At 39.9% G+C, this 14475-nt stretch overlaps 1 protein-coding gene across 1 annotated transcript; it reads right to left on the bottom strand.

The window, feature by feature from the left end:
* Nucleotides 1-8680: 8680 nt before the first annotated feature.
* On the bottom strand, nucleotides 8681-14417 carry LOC142377944 (uncharacterized). Its single transcript, XM_075462278.1, has 6 exons — nucleotides 14174-14417; nucleotides 12721-12801; nucleotides 12524-12633; nucleotides 12377-12448; nucleotides 12043-12165; nucleotides 8681-10546 (listed from the first exon to the last, which is right to left on the bottom strand). Exons 1-6 carry the CDS (start codon nucleotides 14238-14240, stop codon nucleotides 10460-10462), a joined length of 540 nt encoding a protein of 179 aa, XP_075318393.1. The 5' UTR covers nucleotides 14241-14417; the 3' UTR covers nucleotides 8681-10459.
* Nucleotides 14418-14475: the final 58 nt, after the last annotated feature.

Raw genomic sequence — 14475 nt, forward strand, 5'->3', positions numbered from 1 at the left:
TTAGCGTGTGGCTTTCTTTTTTTTTCCACAGCAATTTAGCTTAGTAGAATCAAAACCAAGCTTTTAGACATCAACATTCATGTCACAAGCAAAAAGAAACACGGCGGTTTCTAACACAGCTTTTGCAGAAAAGACAGCAGCAGTTTGCGAGACGTGGCAGTCTCCACTTTCCACCTTAAGCTTTTTAAGGGCTTCCAGCACGTCAGCGCTTCTGCCGACGTGCTGACTCAATTGGGCTCGTGCTTCTACGAACACCAAGTTAAAACATACTTGCCTTTAGGCACTTCAACTCTTCAAAATTGACTAAATTACCCTCTCTTCGGGAGGTCACAATATACGCCGTAGGCGTCACTTTTCACCGGCCACGGGAGGTTTTCGCCGTAGGCCTGTCAAATCTCCTGACTGTTTGTAAACAAACCAGCCGCAAAAACTTAGGTAGCTACTTCTAGTTTCTGCACGGAGTCCTGAGTTCAGCAGACAATACCGGAATTTCGCGGATAAATTATCTATGTTCCTCAGAGTGGTTAGATCAAATGATGGATACTCGCACCATTAATCCCCACTTGGCCATATATTATTGAGCGTTTTACCACGCTCTTGCATGCAAAATTACTTCAGGGGGAAGCACACCCAGGCAGCGCTGGTGTGTTCCGTTTCTGTGTTTTTGTAATTCTTTCTTACTACAAAAACCATTCAAACAACAAGTTTATGCGTCCATAAAGTTCGTTATTTGGCTCTATATCTTTGCTTTAGTTAACTCTTAACTGCAGGAAACAAACAGTTTGTAGAACAATGCTCACACACACAGGCAGTTTTGCTAAGCGCGGCTACTTCACAAATAGCCTCACACGGGGCACCAAAAATATGTAGCGTTGACACGTTATTAATTAATATTTACCTCGAAAATAGCAGGGGCACCACCTCTTTTATTTTAATTTGTTACGTTACAGTCCAAAGAGGAAGACTGTTTAAAATCTTGCAATCCTAGTATGTTATATTAATAATCAGTTAATAATCAATCTCATTCTGAGTCGTGCGTCCTGTTTGGAGTGGTAATCGGCTTAGTAACTGTCTGTGACGCTCTTAAATGGGTTAATACAAACATTTATTCAACATTGCACAGGGATATAGGTGTATAAACAATTGATAAAGAGACAGAAATTAGAATTATTGGGGACACTCAAAGGGGATAATAGGGAAGAAAGGAGCAGGCCACTAACAGGGTTACCTATCAAAAATGTGACTAAATCTGGTTCGTAACACGGATATTGTGCCAACGGTCTTCTGCCCGCGGAGGTCTCCTCATTCGTCGCTTTCAGAGAAAGTTTTCACTTTATCCACGGTTTCAAAAGATCTCAAACCAGCACCTTACTTTGTCGTAGCAGCGTAAGGGATTCCGTGGTTCTTTCCTTCTGATGAGTTGGTGTCGAAGCGGTGTTCCCGTGGTAACCAGCGGGATGACGTAGAATCGACTCCTTTATCCTTGGTCCTTGGATGAAGAGTGGCGGCTTGGCTGGGCTGTATGAGTTGGCACACACTCGCGTGTGTTGGACCAGACTTTTATATAAAAGAGAAGGGGAAGTCTAAAAAATTGGGAATTAATAGTTACGGAGAAAAAGACAAAAGCTGAGATAAGAGGGCTGAGAGCAAGAAGAGATAAGAGCAAGGCAAAAGCAAGGCAAGAGGCCGATTTTCTGCGCGCCTCTCTTTTAAGCTGGAGATCACATGTCAGCTTTCGTCCAATCAGAGTTCAGCTGGCTTTTGACCCAAGGGAAAAAGGGGGGTTGACCACGCTGAATTCATGAGACAAAAAGGGGGGCTTTCTGCTCCTTTCTTATACCGTATTTAACCCATATGACAGTGATTTTAGACAATATAATGTTCTTAACAGACAATAATGTTGCATACAAGCAGGCATAAACACCCATATGAGCATTGACAGTTATCAGCATACAATACTTCATATTTATCATGATAGAAATGGTATGACAACTTTTGGTTGCTGTTAATTTAGAATGATCTGCAGCTGTTTGGGTAATACCTGTGGAATTAAACACTATTAGGTTATGCATTGCACATAATGAGAACATTAAACATCCGTAGTTGAAATTGTCCATGGTTGTTTAGGCTGACATAGTGAAAAGTGTCCGTTATCCATGTCCTTTGGGGGGCACTGTGGCTCCACGAGAGGGATTCCTTTTAAATCCAATATTCATAATTTGGTAATTACTGAAGGTAAAAGAATGGCGAATGTTTCAAAATGATCTGTAGATTTGTCCAGTAATGATTTTCACACTTTCAGTCTACGGAAAGTGAGGTTTATAGTGGAATTTTCACTCTCTGAAAATAGGGAAGTGTGGCATTCCTTTGGTTGGTCCAGCAGGAGAGTTGAGCTTACATCTGCTTCCCTTATCAGGAGGTGTCCTACATAATTTATTATTCGTAGCTGGTCTGGGGGAGAGAAGACTCGGAAACAAAGAACCCCATTTGGTTGGTCTCACATCTGGCTCCGTTATCTCCTTTGAGCTGATCCGTTGAGAGGGTCGTAAAGAGGGTACGTTTCTTGATGTCAAGAAAGGTTGGATCTTTATGTAAACATCTCCGTGCTCTGTCTTTCCTGAGAGCACGCTACACAGTCCTCACTGGAATCACAGTGTCCCTACAGAAGTTAATGTAGTCAGTGATGGTGTTGACCCTCCTGTCCATGTCAACGTCCATTTTGTCTTCCTCCAGCAGTACAGCCCAGTCTGTGACATCAAAGCAGTCTCTCAATGCATCACTCGCCTCTGGTGACGACTTCCTGAAAGATCTGGTAGTAACAGGAAGTCTTTGTACACAAAGTCTGTATGTGAGTTGGAGATAGACCATGCTGTGATCCGATCTACCCAGTGGTGGAAGAGACACTGTCCTGTAAGCCTCCTTCACGTTAGCATAGAACAGATCTAATGTCCCTTCTCCCCGTGTTGGACAGTCCACATACTGTACAAAGCCAGTCAGGCAGGAGGATAGAGAGACGTGGTTGAAATCCCCTGTGATTGCCATGAATGCCTCAGGATGCTGGGTCTGTATCCTAGCAACGGCATCATGGATGACGTCACACGCCGTTGTAGGTGCCACCCTCGGTGGAATGTAAACAACTATGACGCCTTGTAACGCCGCATTATGTAATAACGCCGCATTATGTAATAACGCCGCATTATGTAATAATGTAATAAATTTGCACGCCATTATGTAATAACTGCCGCATTTTGTAATAATCTGCTGCATTATGTAATAAACTTCTTGAACGCAATATGTAATACATTTTGCCGCATTATGTAATAAGTTATTACATATTGCGGTTGTTACTACATAATGCGGGTGTTGTGATTTTTTTTTTTTTACCAAAATGTAACAATTGGTGCATTATGTAAGAACCAACCGAAATTGACATTAAAACAGCAAAATAATGTGTATTTTACTCAAAATGAATGCTTACAAATAAGTATTAATTTAATGATGCAATTAAATATTTCAGCAACTAAATGAAAAACAATTCAGCTGCAACATACAGCCTAACACACTGATCACACAATGGAACTGCAGAATAATAAAGTGAATTTTATCAATGTTCTTTACCTACAGTAAAACAGGCCATGACTCACATTTCACACACATATAGCCAATCCATCAGTATATGGAGGGAACTGCCTATCAGAATTCCATTTGATTTATGCTGTTCAGGCACTTAGCCTAAGCCACTACTTGATATTGCTCCTCCTGCAAGGTACTGATTGGGTCTATCACTGGCTAGGCTTGGCCCGCTAGTGGAAAGGCAATGTTTAAACGTAAGTTATTATCTATGATTTTTTTTTTTTGATTGTACTACAAACTAAGCAGAATTTAGACTGAGATACTGTGTCCTCAATGAACATGAAAAGAAAACCTTTTATGCTAATATGTGTTAGCTTAGCTTATGGTTGGCTAACTTAGCCAATAATATAATCTGTTTCCCTTGTCTTTGTTTCCTTCTCTCTTACACGTTTGAATCTATTGATAGGAACAATGCAAAATATTTTTAATAGGTCCATGTTTATTGAGTTTATTTATGAGTAAGTTGAAGTTGAGTAAGGATACCTTTTTGTATATTTGACTATTTTAAAGAATTAGCAGTAGGCTAACAGACTAGTAGCCTAGACTAAACATGCTAACTAAGGCTAACTTGCTGTCTTAGCCTCCAAATATATCATTGTTATTATTATTATTATTATTATTATTATTATTTTTGTTGTTGTTGTTATTTTTATATTCGTCTACTATTGTTGTTTTCATCTATTATTGTATTAAATGTCCCAGATGTAAAGCACTTTGAGCTGCATTCTATGCATTATTATTATTATTATTATTATTATTATTATTATTATTATTATTATTAACAAAACAGAAATAAAAAATTAATAGGGCACATTCCCACATTGGTAACGCCATATTAGAGCTTATTAAGAATTAGTATTACCATGGAATATATATTCAGTAGAACATTCCCTATTTAATTATGACTTCCTCCCCCCACAGATCTTCTATTTACCACTCTGCTGACCTGCACCCTTTGGGTCTCATCTGATGGGTATGGGCAGCATCAGACTATGAGTGAGGATGTCTACAAGGTCATTGTTAGTAAGCTAAGGGGAGAGTTCAATGTACCTGTAGCTGAACAGACAAGAGCTAAAAAAAAATACTTTAGTGAGGCTGTGGAGGAATAGAGATATATATTCGCTCAGCAAAGATGGTTACACATTATTGTGTGCCGGCAAACCAGTCACTAGAACATCTGAAGTTGGCAAAAGGGTTAAAAATGGTCTGGATGACACGAAGGGATCAGGTGCCAGGAAGTTAAATGAATGAATAAGCAATATTCAGCAATATTCAGTGGCCTGAGACCACTAAAGGGCAAAGAGAGTGCAGAGATTGCAAAACATCTTCATGATATTTACTTGGAACATGGCACTCCCAAAGTTTTGCAACACGACCGAGGGGCAGAATTTAAAGGAGCTGTTCGAAGGCTGATGGAATCCATGCAAGTTAGAATAATAGAGAGTTCCCCATACCATCCCCAAAGCCAAGGCAAGATAGAGAGGTCACACAGAATACTAAGAAAAAAGATTATGTATGATCTGGTGAATTTTCAGAAAGGTGGGGTTAACTGGGTTGAGCATCTACCAGAATATTCAAGAGTGATGAATGAAGACCCTAAGGAAGTGTTAGGCTGGATGTCTCCATTTGATGTTTATTATGGGAGAAAAAGCAATAGAATCGTGCATCCCTTAGCAGGGTCGCAATCCACTGTCAAAAAGTAATGTGCAAACAATCCACAACCAAATGTACGCTCCCTGAAACAGCGAGACAATTTTGAGGCTAAGCGGAGGATATTGAGAAAAAAGGCAAAGAAAGCCACTGAGCACTGTCATAATCGGATGATCAGAAATGCATCTAAACAAAATCCAGCATCTATTTATTATGTTGGTGATGCTGTTTTGGTCAGGGTGAAAGATGGTGCCCATCGAGTTTCAAAAAGGTTTTGGGTATTGACTGGCACAGTTGTGAAACGAAATGTAAAGCTTTCAAAATAGTTCACTTTCAGATCCCTGGTGACCCCAAAATGCAAGTGAAATGGTTCTTTGTGTCTGATGTGACAAGTACAACACGATTACAAGAAAGAAAACGCTCTAAATCTTGAAAGTCCGCAAAACCTTTACATCCATGTTTGATATCGTACACACATGGAGACAGACTGGAGGAATTCATGTCATTGCAATTGAGGATACGGTTGACCCAGCACCAGACGGAAATTGCCAGTTCTCAGCCATATCTGATCAGCTATCCACACACAGAATATTCAGATCAGCAGAAACTTTAAGAGATGAAATAGTTCAAGATCTCAGATCTAATCCGATTTCTGCAAACGGAACACCTTTGTTAAATTTTGTTGATGGGAATGACTGGGATGGCTACTTGGATAGTATGTCACAATGTGGGACTTATGGCGACCACATAACTCTACAAAGGGCTGCTGAGATTTTCAATGTTCAGTTTCTCGTTGTCTCCTCACTAGGTGTTGATGCATCTTCCATTATTTCTCAGTCTAATAGATATTGTGACAGTTGTCCTTTGTTAGTCCTTGGACACATTGCTGAGGGACATGGAGAACATTACTTAAGTCTGGAAGGATCAGTCTCTACATTTATTGAAAACATCTTAGAAGCAGAGAGGGAAAGGATAATTCAACATAAAAATGAATCAGACCAAGAGAGTGAAAATGAAGAACTCACACCAAACGACAACACAGACAATGAAACTCTTACTGATGGACCACACGATGATGCCACACTGAATGAACCTCACAATGATTCCCAACTAGATGAACCCCAAAATGATGTCCATCTAGATGATCAGTCCAACGATGATGCTCAACGAGACCAAGATGATGTCCAGTTGTGTGGAACTCCAGATAATGATGCAGAAAACAGAATGCATGGCACACCCATCTTGCCTACAGAATTGCTGTCCTTTATCATCCAGTTGACCCTTAAGGCTGAGTTATACCTCTTTTAACTGCCCTTGCGCTTGCGTCTTGCGCTTGCGTCTTGCGCTTGCGTCTTGCGCTTGCGTCTTGCGCTTGCGTCTTGCGCTTGCGTCTTGCGCTTGCGTCTTGCGCTTGCGTCTTGCGCTTGCGTCTTGCGCTTGCGTCTTGCGCTTGTGTTAATGGCTCGAGACGTTTATGCTTCATTTAGCTTTGCCGGCGCTTGCGTGTGCTGCGTGGCAATTCACCGCCAGGACAGTAGGTGGAGTAGCGGGTTTTTTCAATGACAAGCCTACTACGATGAAAGGAAATTCACCGCCAGGAGCTCTTTGGCAAGTCTCTCTTCCATAGATTCATGCTTCTTCTTCTTCTTGTAAATAGCCGGTATTTTGTTAGATTTTCAACACCTTGGGGGTCTAAACGACTACTTTCTCGCCTGAAAATGTTTCAAATGTTGCTAAAGTTATATATTTACAGAGTTTAGCCTATAGCTTAAGGGAAATCAGCTTTTCAGGCCGACTGATTTCGGTTCGGGCAGGAGTGAAGTGCACTGTGTGTAAACGCTCTGCATACTGTCAGATCGATCAAGTAGTAGGCGGTTTCGACCACAGCCAGTGGCTTGCGCTTGCGTCTTGCGTGAAGTTTAGAAAATTGAGGTGACACACGCAAGCACGCAAGGGGGGGCTTGCAACCGCGCAAGGGCTTGCGTTGCGTCTTGCGTTGCATCTTGCATTACCGACTATAAACCAGGCTTTAATGCAGACTCCTCAATACTCTGGGCATTTAATAGAGTTTCTAAACTTTTTTGAGATCTTGCAGATCCGTTCCATCCGCAAATCTACATCAGAGAAACTTTAGCTGACACCCTAAACTTGGATTATGATCATGACAATTCCATAAGCATAATGAGGCTCTATAAATCCGCTGGACGCAGTAGTGGTCTTGCTATTAGACTGAGGGAGCTATTCAGCCAAAATAGCAGGTGGATGATGGCCTGGCTTCTGATAAAGCACATTGGCCATGGTCATTTTAAAATCAAGGACATTTTTTGGAAACCCTAGGGCTATATTTTGTTTTGCATTGTAGGTAGATTTTCTTGAGTCTCCCTAGTTCAAATGTAGATTTTTAGATGGGTTAGTTGTGTGGTTATATGTGTGCCATGGCCTGTAATAGGTCTAGAACATTGTTAAATTTTACGTTTCCACTTTATTATCCACTACAGTTCCATTGTGTGTGTCTTAGGCTCTATGCTGTGGCTGGATTGTTTTTCATTTAGTTGATTGAGATATTAGGCCTATTATCAAAGATTGCCATAATATTTGCTGTTCATTACACATTGTTCATCCATGATGTCTGTACCTCTACAGGATGGTATAGTATTGGGCTTTAGAGAATACATCATTTGAAATAATTAACTGTTCGACATCAGTCATTTGTTCTGCAACTATTTTTTGTCTCTTACTCTGGGTTTGCATGATATAGGCTATCCTACATTTTTGTGTCAGAATAATACTTAGTATAATTTTGTGACACTGCCAGTGCTACATTAATGCAGGTACTATTACTGTAGGTGTTATTGGAAATATGCATTATGAAGGAAGGTTAATTTTACATGGAACATGACCTTTATTGAATAGGCTAGACTACATGGTGCTGTTGTGCACAGCCCATATTTAATTATTTGGTGTTGTATGTCTTTTCTTTACTGCTGCTTGAGCATAGACAGAGATTTAGTTGACAAATTTTATGAATTATGATTATTATTAATTAACTGAATTCCAATTGGCTTGAATTGGACTTACTATCTAAGTGCCTTGAGATGACATTTGTTGTATTTGGCGCTATATAAATAAAAATGAATTGAATTGAATTTTCTAAATTGGTTAACTATCAGAAGCACTTACCTCCAAACTTGATCTCATGACTAATCTAACTGCAAATATGAATTGAAAATAACCCCTTGTACGTTTAAATGAGCACAACCAAAGTTAAAAGGTGGATTGTTACAATGTAAGCTGAGCAATAGTTGACATACTGTCCTCTTAATTATTATTTGAGTAAAATACACATTATCATGCTGTTTTTAATCAATGAAAATGTCAATTTCGGTTGGTTATTACATAATGCACCAATTGTTACATTTTGCTAAAAAAAAAAAAAAAAAAAAAAAAAAAAAAATCGCAACACCCGCATTATGTAGTAACAACCACAATATGTAATAACTTATTACATAATGCGGCAAAATATATTACATATTGCGTTCAAGAAGTTTATTACATAATGCGGCAGATTATTACAAAATGCGGCAGTTATTACATAATGGCGTGCAAATTTATTACATTATTACATAATGCGGCCTTTCCGCTTACCGCCGCTCGTACTCAGGTCCAGATCCGCTCATACGGCTGTGAAGCCGGGTATGTCCACACATGAGTCCGGTGTGTTGTCGTTCAGCCAGGACTCAGACAGACAGATCAAACTGCTCTCCTTATACAGCCATTGGTTCCGCACAAGCCCCTCTGGCTCATCACACTTGTTTGGTAGTAAGTTAGCGTTTCCCATAATCACCGAGGGCAGAAAAGGTTTGTACCTCCACCTCCTTTCCCTTTAGTTTCGCTCCAGCTCTATGTCCACAGTACAGCTTTTTAAGCTCGGTCGGAATTGGATATTTAATTCCGCGTCCAATCCTTGACAGTGCCAACAGTTCTTCTCTTGTGTACACTGCTTTAGTAGTAGTGCACAGTCAAAAAATTACAATACTGTAAAACAAAAAAACAGATCAATAAAAAAAACTAAAAATGTTTAGATAGAAACTAAAAATGACATATAATCATATAAACGACGAGAAAAATTGAGAGCTACACAGACTTGCTGCCGATAAGGCCGGCGCATAGCAACATAGCAATTTATGGCAAATAATGCGAGTAGAAACAGGCTTGTGCATGTGCTTATGGTTTTACAGTGATTGTGATTTATAAAAGGGAACCATGCACATTTACAACTTCATAGATCTGGCTACCATAACATGTATTTTTGGCATTTTTGTGCACAGAGTTTGAGCCACAGAGTTTCAAGCATCTGGGCCCAGCTGTGTGAAAGGTTTAGAAATACAAAAAGATGAAGATAATGAGTGCCGTCAGCATTAGTTTCCACCTGATCGTCTATAACGGCTGCTACAAACTCAAAAGCCCTGACAGAACTGGGCTCTTCTTCTAAATAAAGTGCAGAGATTTGACGCACACAATAAAGTCACAACTTGTAGTATGAGGACAACAACGGATGGTGTTTCAGCAATTAGGAGTCTGTCGCACGTTATATTGATTGTTCAGCAATTGAATCACGCACAGAATAATTTTTACATCAATTTATGTTGTTTTTTGTGTGTAAAAGACGTCTGTCGTGTATGGGTTTGGATATTTACAGAGCTTGTTATCGGTCCACAAAGGCAGCATTCACCCCCTTCTTTGACTTTTATATTACAGACCCTCAACGGTTAAAATAAAAATGAAAAAACACTTGAGAACATCTCTCTAAAGGCACAATATTCCCACAAACACTATTCTCCTTTGTTCATAAAAATCAGCAACAAGTAAATATCATAATTCTTCCAAAATCGTAAACTTCTGTCATTTTTGGTTGATCCTGACTGGAATTTAGCCACATATAAAATAAAAGCACATGAATTTCTGCCTTTCAGAGACAAAAGTTAAAGAGCGAAGGTGCGGTAAGGCCTGACGGGTTCACGTGATTTCACGTTATCCGTCTCTCTGCGATGAGATGGGTGCAACAGGTCAAGTGTTCCTCCTGGATTCAGCTCGCTTCACAGATGAGGGCGTGATGCGTTTAAAAGCTCAGCGAGAAGGAAAAGTGCAGCAGAAAACCTCAGCGTCCCAACAGCTGTTACTGTTTTAGGATATGATTGGACAGCCAGTCCAAACCCTCAACCAGACCGCCACCGCTGACGGCACAAGACGCCTGGACAAACCACTGCACAGACACACAGACAAAATCATCAGCAGGTAAAAAATGACACAAAACTCTCTCAGCAAGGTGACATTTACAGCCGAGTTCAATTCAATTCAATTCATTTTTATTTATATAGCGCCAAATACAACAAATGTCATCTCAAGGCACTTAGATAGTAAGTCCAATTCAAGCTAATTGGAATTCAGTTCATTGAAATCATAATTATTCATAAAATAATCCAATTCGTTCATATAGAGCCATTTCAAAAACAATTTCCCAGCTAAGGAAACCAACAGATTGCACTGAAAACTTTTTCTTTTTCGGTCCAATCTCCCGGCCTGAGCGTGCCTGAGGCGACTGTGGAGAGAAACGACTCCCTTTTAACAGGAAGAAACCTCTGGCAGAACCAGAACCAGGAAGGGTGGCCATCCGCCTCGACCAACTGGAGTTGAGCTAAGGATACAGCTCGATGGGGCCATTTAACCGGGCCACTGTCCTTGTGGATAGATATGGAAAATATGTGAATGAGAGCAGCGCTATAGTGAATTCAGTTGCACTGATACATACTTCCATAAAAATATGGAACTTAAAGATGGAGGGGAGGGGCTGTGTTGTGTGTGTGAGTAGGCTATGTGAGAGAGACGCATGACTGACAGAGACGGAGGGAGAGCGGGGAAAGGAAATGCAGCTTAACGAATACGAGTATTTTTTAAATAGCGTTAAAAATAGACAGTAAACGTGCGTGTTTAGAAGCGCAACACTGAAAAGGGTCCTGTCTCAAACAATGTCGCGCGACGCAGCGTTCCCCCCGTTGTGTAATCAAATACACCGGTATGGCGGTATATTAAAAATTCATATCATAACGAAATTATAAACCGGTATTCGGTGTGAACCGGTATACCGCCCAGCACTATGCTGAGCTGTAAATGTGTGTCAGTGATCGATGTTCCAGTGTCATGATTAATAAAAGGAGTTGACATCGAGTCTCACGCACATTATTTGACAAAGTTAGCCGCCTGACAAAAGAAAATGTTTTCATATACACTTACACTTTATTGTTTTTACAATGAAATGGCACTTTGGAGCATGTACAGAGCACCTAGGACCATCTGAGTAGTTGAGAGTAGACATGTATGAGAGATTCGACCCCCAGCTGTATTATTTGGGTGAGTTAGCTTGAACTGCCATGTTTAGCTCGATTTAAAAACTGATTTTGGTCAGGTTGCAGTGTCATATAAATGTACCTCACGGGCCTCGTGCAAAACGTTGTTCAAAGTCCTGTCCTGAGTGTTATTTGCTCTTATTGCTCTTATTGCTCTTATTGCGCTTTGCAAACACAGCATGTGTTCAGATCTGCTCATGAGGAACTGTACATCACATTCATCACACTGACCAAACTAAAGCCCACTCACTACAAATAACTTCACAAGAGATTTATATGGAAATTCTTATAGTAACTTATAAGTTTGACCCAACCAGTCACCCATCCCCCGAACCCCGACCACGACGTTACTTACCGGCTGCGGGATTCTTGATAGGCCCAGAACCTCGGTGATGTCACTGACAGACATGGCTCTCGGCAAATCCTGTTTGTTGGCAAAAACCAGGAGGGCCACGCCCCTCATCTCTTCCTCCTCCATCTGCAACACAAGCATATCAAATCAGTGAGGTCCCCTGATGTGATCTAACTTAATTTGAATAAACGTTTAAGTAATTTCCCTGCAGACACCTCTGTGCCGACCACAGATGTTGGAAAACAGCAACTCATCGGAGGTTTTATCTCTTCTACATGCTGTATGACTAAACTCTAACGTATTCTCCTTGATTTGACTAAAGAGGACATTGCTTCACCATCATGTGGAGCTCATCAGCAGCCTCTTTGATCCTCTCAGGGTCGTTGCTGTCGACCACAAATATCAAACCCTGCAGACAAACAGACAGATAATATAACAAATGTGGAATAATACGCATTTACAGTTGTAACATCTCTGCTTTTACCTGTGTGTTAGTGTAATAATGTCTCCATAACGGTCTGATGATGGTCTGACCACCGACATCCCAAACTGTGAAACTGATGTTCTTAAACTCCACTGTCTCCACATTAAAACCTGCACACACACACACACACATACACGTAATTTCACATCATTTTGGTCTTATTTTAGCACAAACGAGCCAGGGTTACAGTGACTCACCAATAGTCGGGAGGGTGGTTACGACCTCGGCCAGCTTTAGCTTGTACAGGAGGGTTGTTTTACCTGCAGCATCCAGACCGACTGCAGCAACACAAACACACACACAGAGACACTTTAGTGCCACAGAAACTACGTCTAATCGCACCTAAAAGAAACACTGACTTAAGTAAATGTGGGAAAAAAGCGATATTAAAAGATACTATCCAGCTAAAAGTAATGAACTTCTAATGAGTATTATGAAGAAACTTTGGATTTACTAAAAGAAATCACAAGAAAAGTTACTTACAAATCAGAAAAAGGTTCCTTATGGGTGTTACATATTGTGTTATTATCATTAATGTGCACAGTTAGACACATTTATCTGTTGTAGACAGTTTAACTGAACAATATTACAGCATATATATGTATATTTAGAATATTTCCCTTGTATTTCAACCCATAAAGTACTAACAAAGTTTAATGGTAAGCTACTATTAAGTACTCATTTATTTAATAAAAATGTGAGAGCACACTATTAACAAGATAAAAACATCTCAATAGCATATTGCCTATATATTACTAGCACTTTTGCTATAAATCTTTAGTTTACTTATGAACAAATTAAGTAAACTAATTTTACTCATCAAGCACATTAATGAGTTCATAAAGAGCCACATTATTGAGTTTACTTTACGTTGTTCAACTTGTACAAAAGTACAACAAATACACTTCAAATTCAGTTTTTCTACAATTTAATTACAACTAAAATATACTGAGCCCAAAACTAGAATTTCCGAAATAGTAAACTTCAAGTTAACTAGTCGTGACCACACTGTAAGTAAAGTAAGTTACATCAGGGGAAAAAAAACACTGAAGATGAGCTCAATGCTTACAGTTTTACGAGAAAAAGCTACTTGATGTTAAAATATAACTAATAAAAACCATGTAATACATCCTCTCAGGGGCGAGGCTAGGGTATTTTTAGTGGTGCCACGGCACCACCGTGAGATAGCTTAGCACCCCCTGGCTCAGCACATTTTTTAAATATTATATTATGCAAAAACAAATTTTTTTTTTGCTAAGGATGCATTATTTTAGTGACCATTTTATTTATTTTCTAGCATTTGTTTTAACTCTTTACTCCCAAAATAAATGTGGAGTCATCTTCAATATTTGTCTAAGGCTCTCTGTTATCCCTGTCAAGCCACAGTCTTTTGAACTTTAGAGGTCAAAATTGAATGTTGAAGGGGAAAACACTACTCGAAGCAAAAAAATGATAAATGTACTAGTTCGCCTCAATTAGTGAGAAATAATGTGCCTCTGTGAGCACTGGGGGCTGGGCACCCCTAAAGACCATCCTAAAATCGCTCTGATCCACTAAATAAAAAAAAACAAGAGTTTGAATTAATCGATAATTATAATAATAATAATAATAATAACCATCATCGTTATCATTTTCTAAATAAAAACTCACCCATCAAAATCCTCACAGGCGTCTTGGAGGTGAACCCGGAGAAGATGTGTGAGATGATGACGCCCATGGTTCAGGTGAAAGTGCCCTTCAGGTAAAGTGTCTCCCTGCTCGGGTCGCGTGTCTTCGTGTTTTTGTGCCCGTGTGCGTGTGGCTGGTTTTTATAGCGCAGCTGCGGTGTGTTTTTATTGCTAATTGCGTTTTCCATGTTGTCACCCCGGCTGCTGTCAGCTCTGTACACGTTGGAAACTCCGACAACACCGGAAAACACCTATGGACACAACTTCCGCTCAGGGACGTTTCAA

Source organism: Odontesthes bonariensis, chromosome 3 (genome assembly GCF_027942865.1).
Source record: "Odontesthes bonariensis isolate fOdoBon6 chromosome 3, fOdoBon6.hap1, whole genome shotgun sequence".
Lineage (NCBI taxonomy): Eukaryota > Metazoa > Chordata > Actinopteri > Atheriniformes > Atherinopsidae > Odontesthes > Odontesthes bonariensis.

Coding starts and splice junctions, on each gene's coding strand:
- LOC142377944 (XM_075462278.1), bottom strand. CDS start 14,240: ATGGGCGTCATCATCTCACACATCTTCTCCGGGTTCACCTCCAAGACG. Junction 12,802..14,173: donor GCCTGTGAGGATTTTGATGG/GTGAGTTTTTAT, acceptor GTGTTGCTGCAG/TCGGTCTGGATGCTGCAGGT. Junction 12,634..12,720: donor AACCACCCTCCCGACTATTG/GTGAGTCACTGT, acceptor GTGTGTGTGCAG/GTTTTAATGTGGAGACAGTG.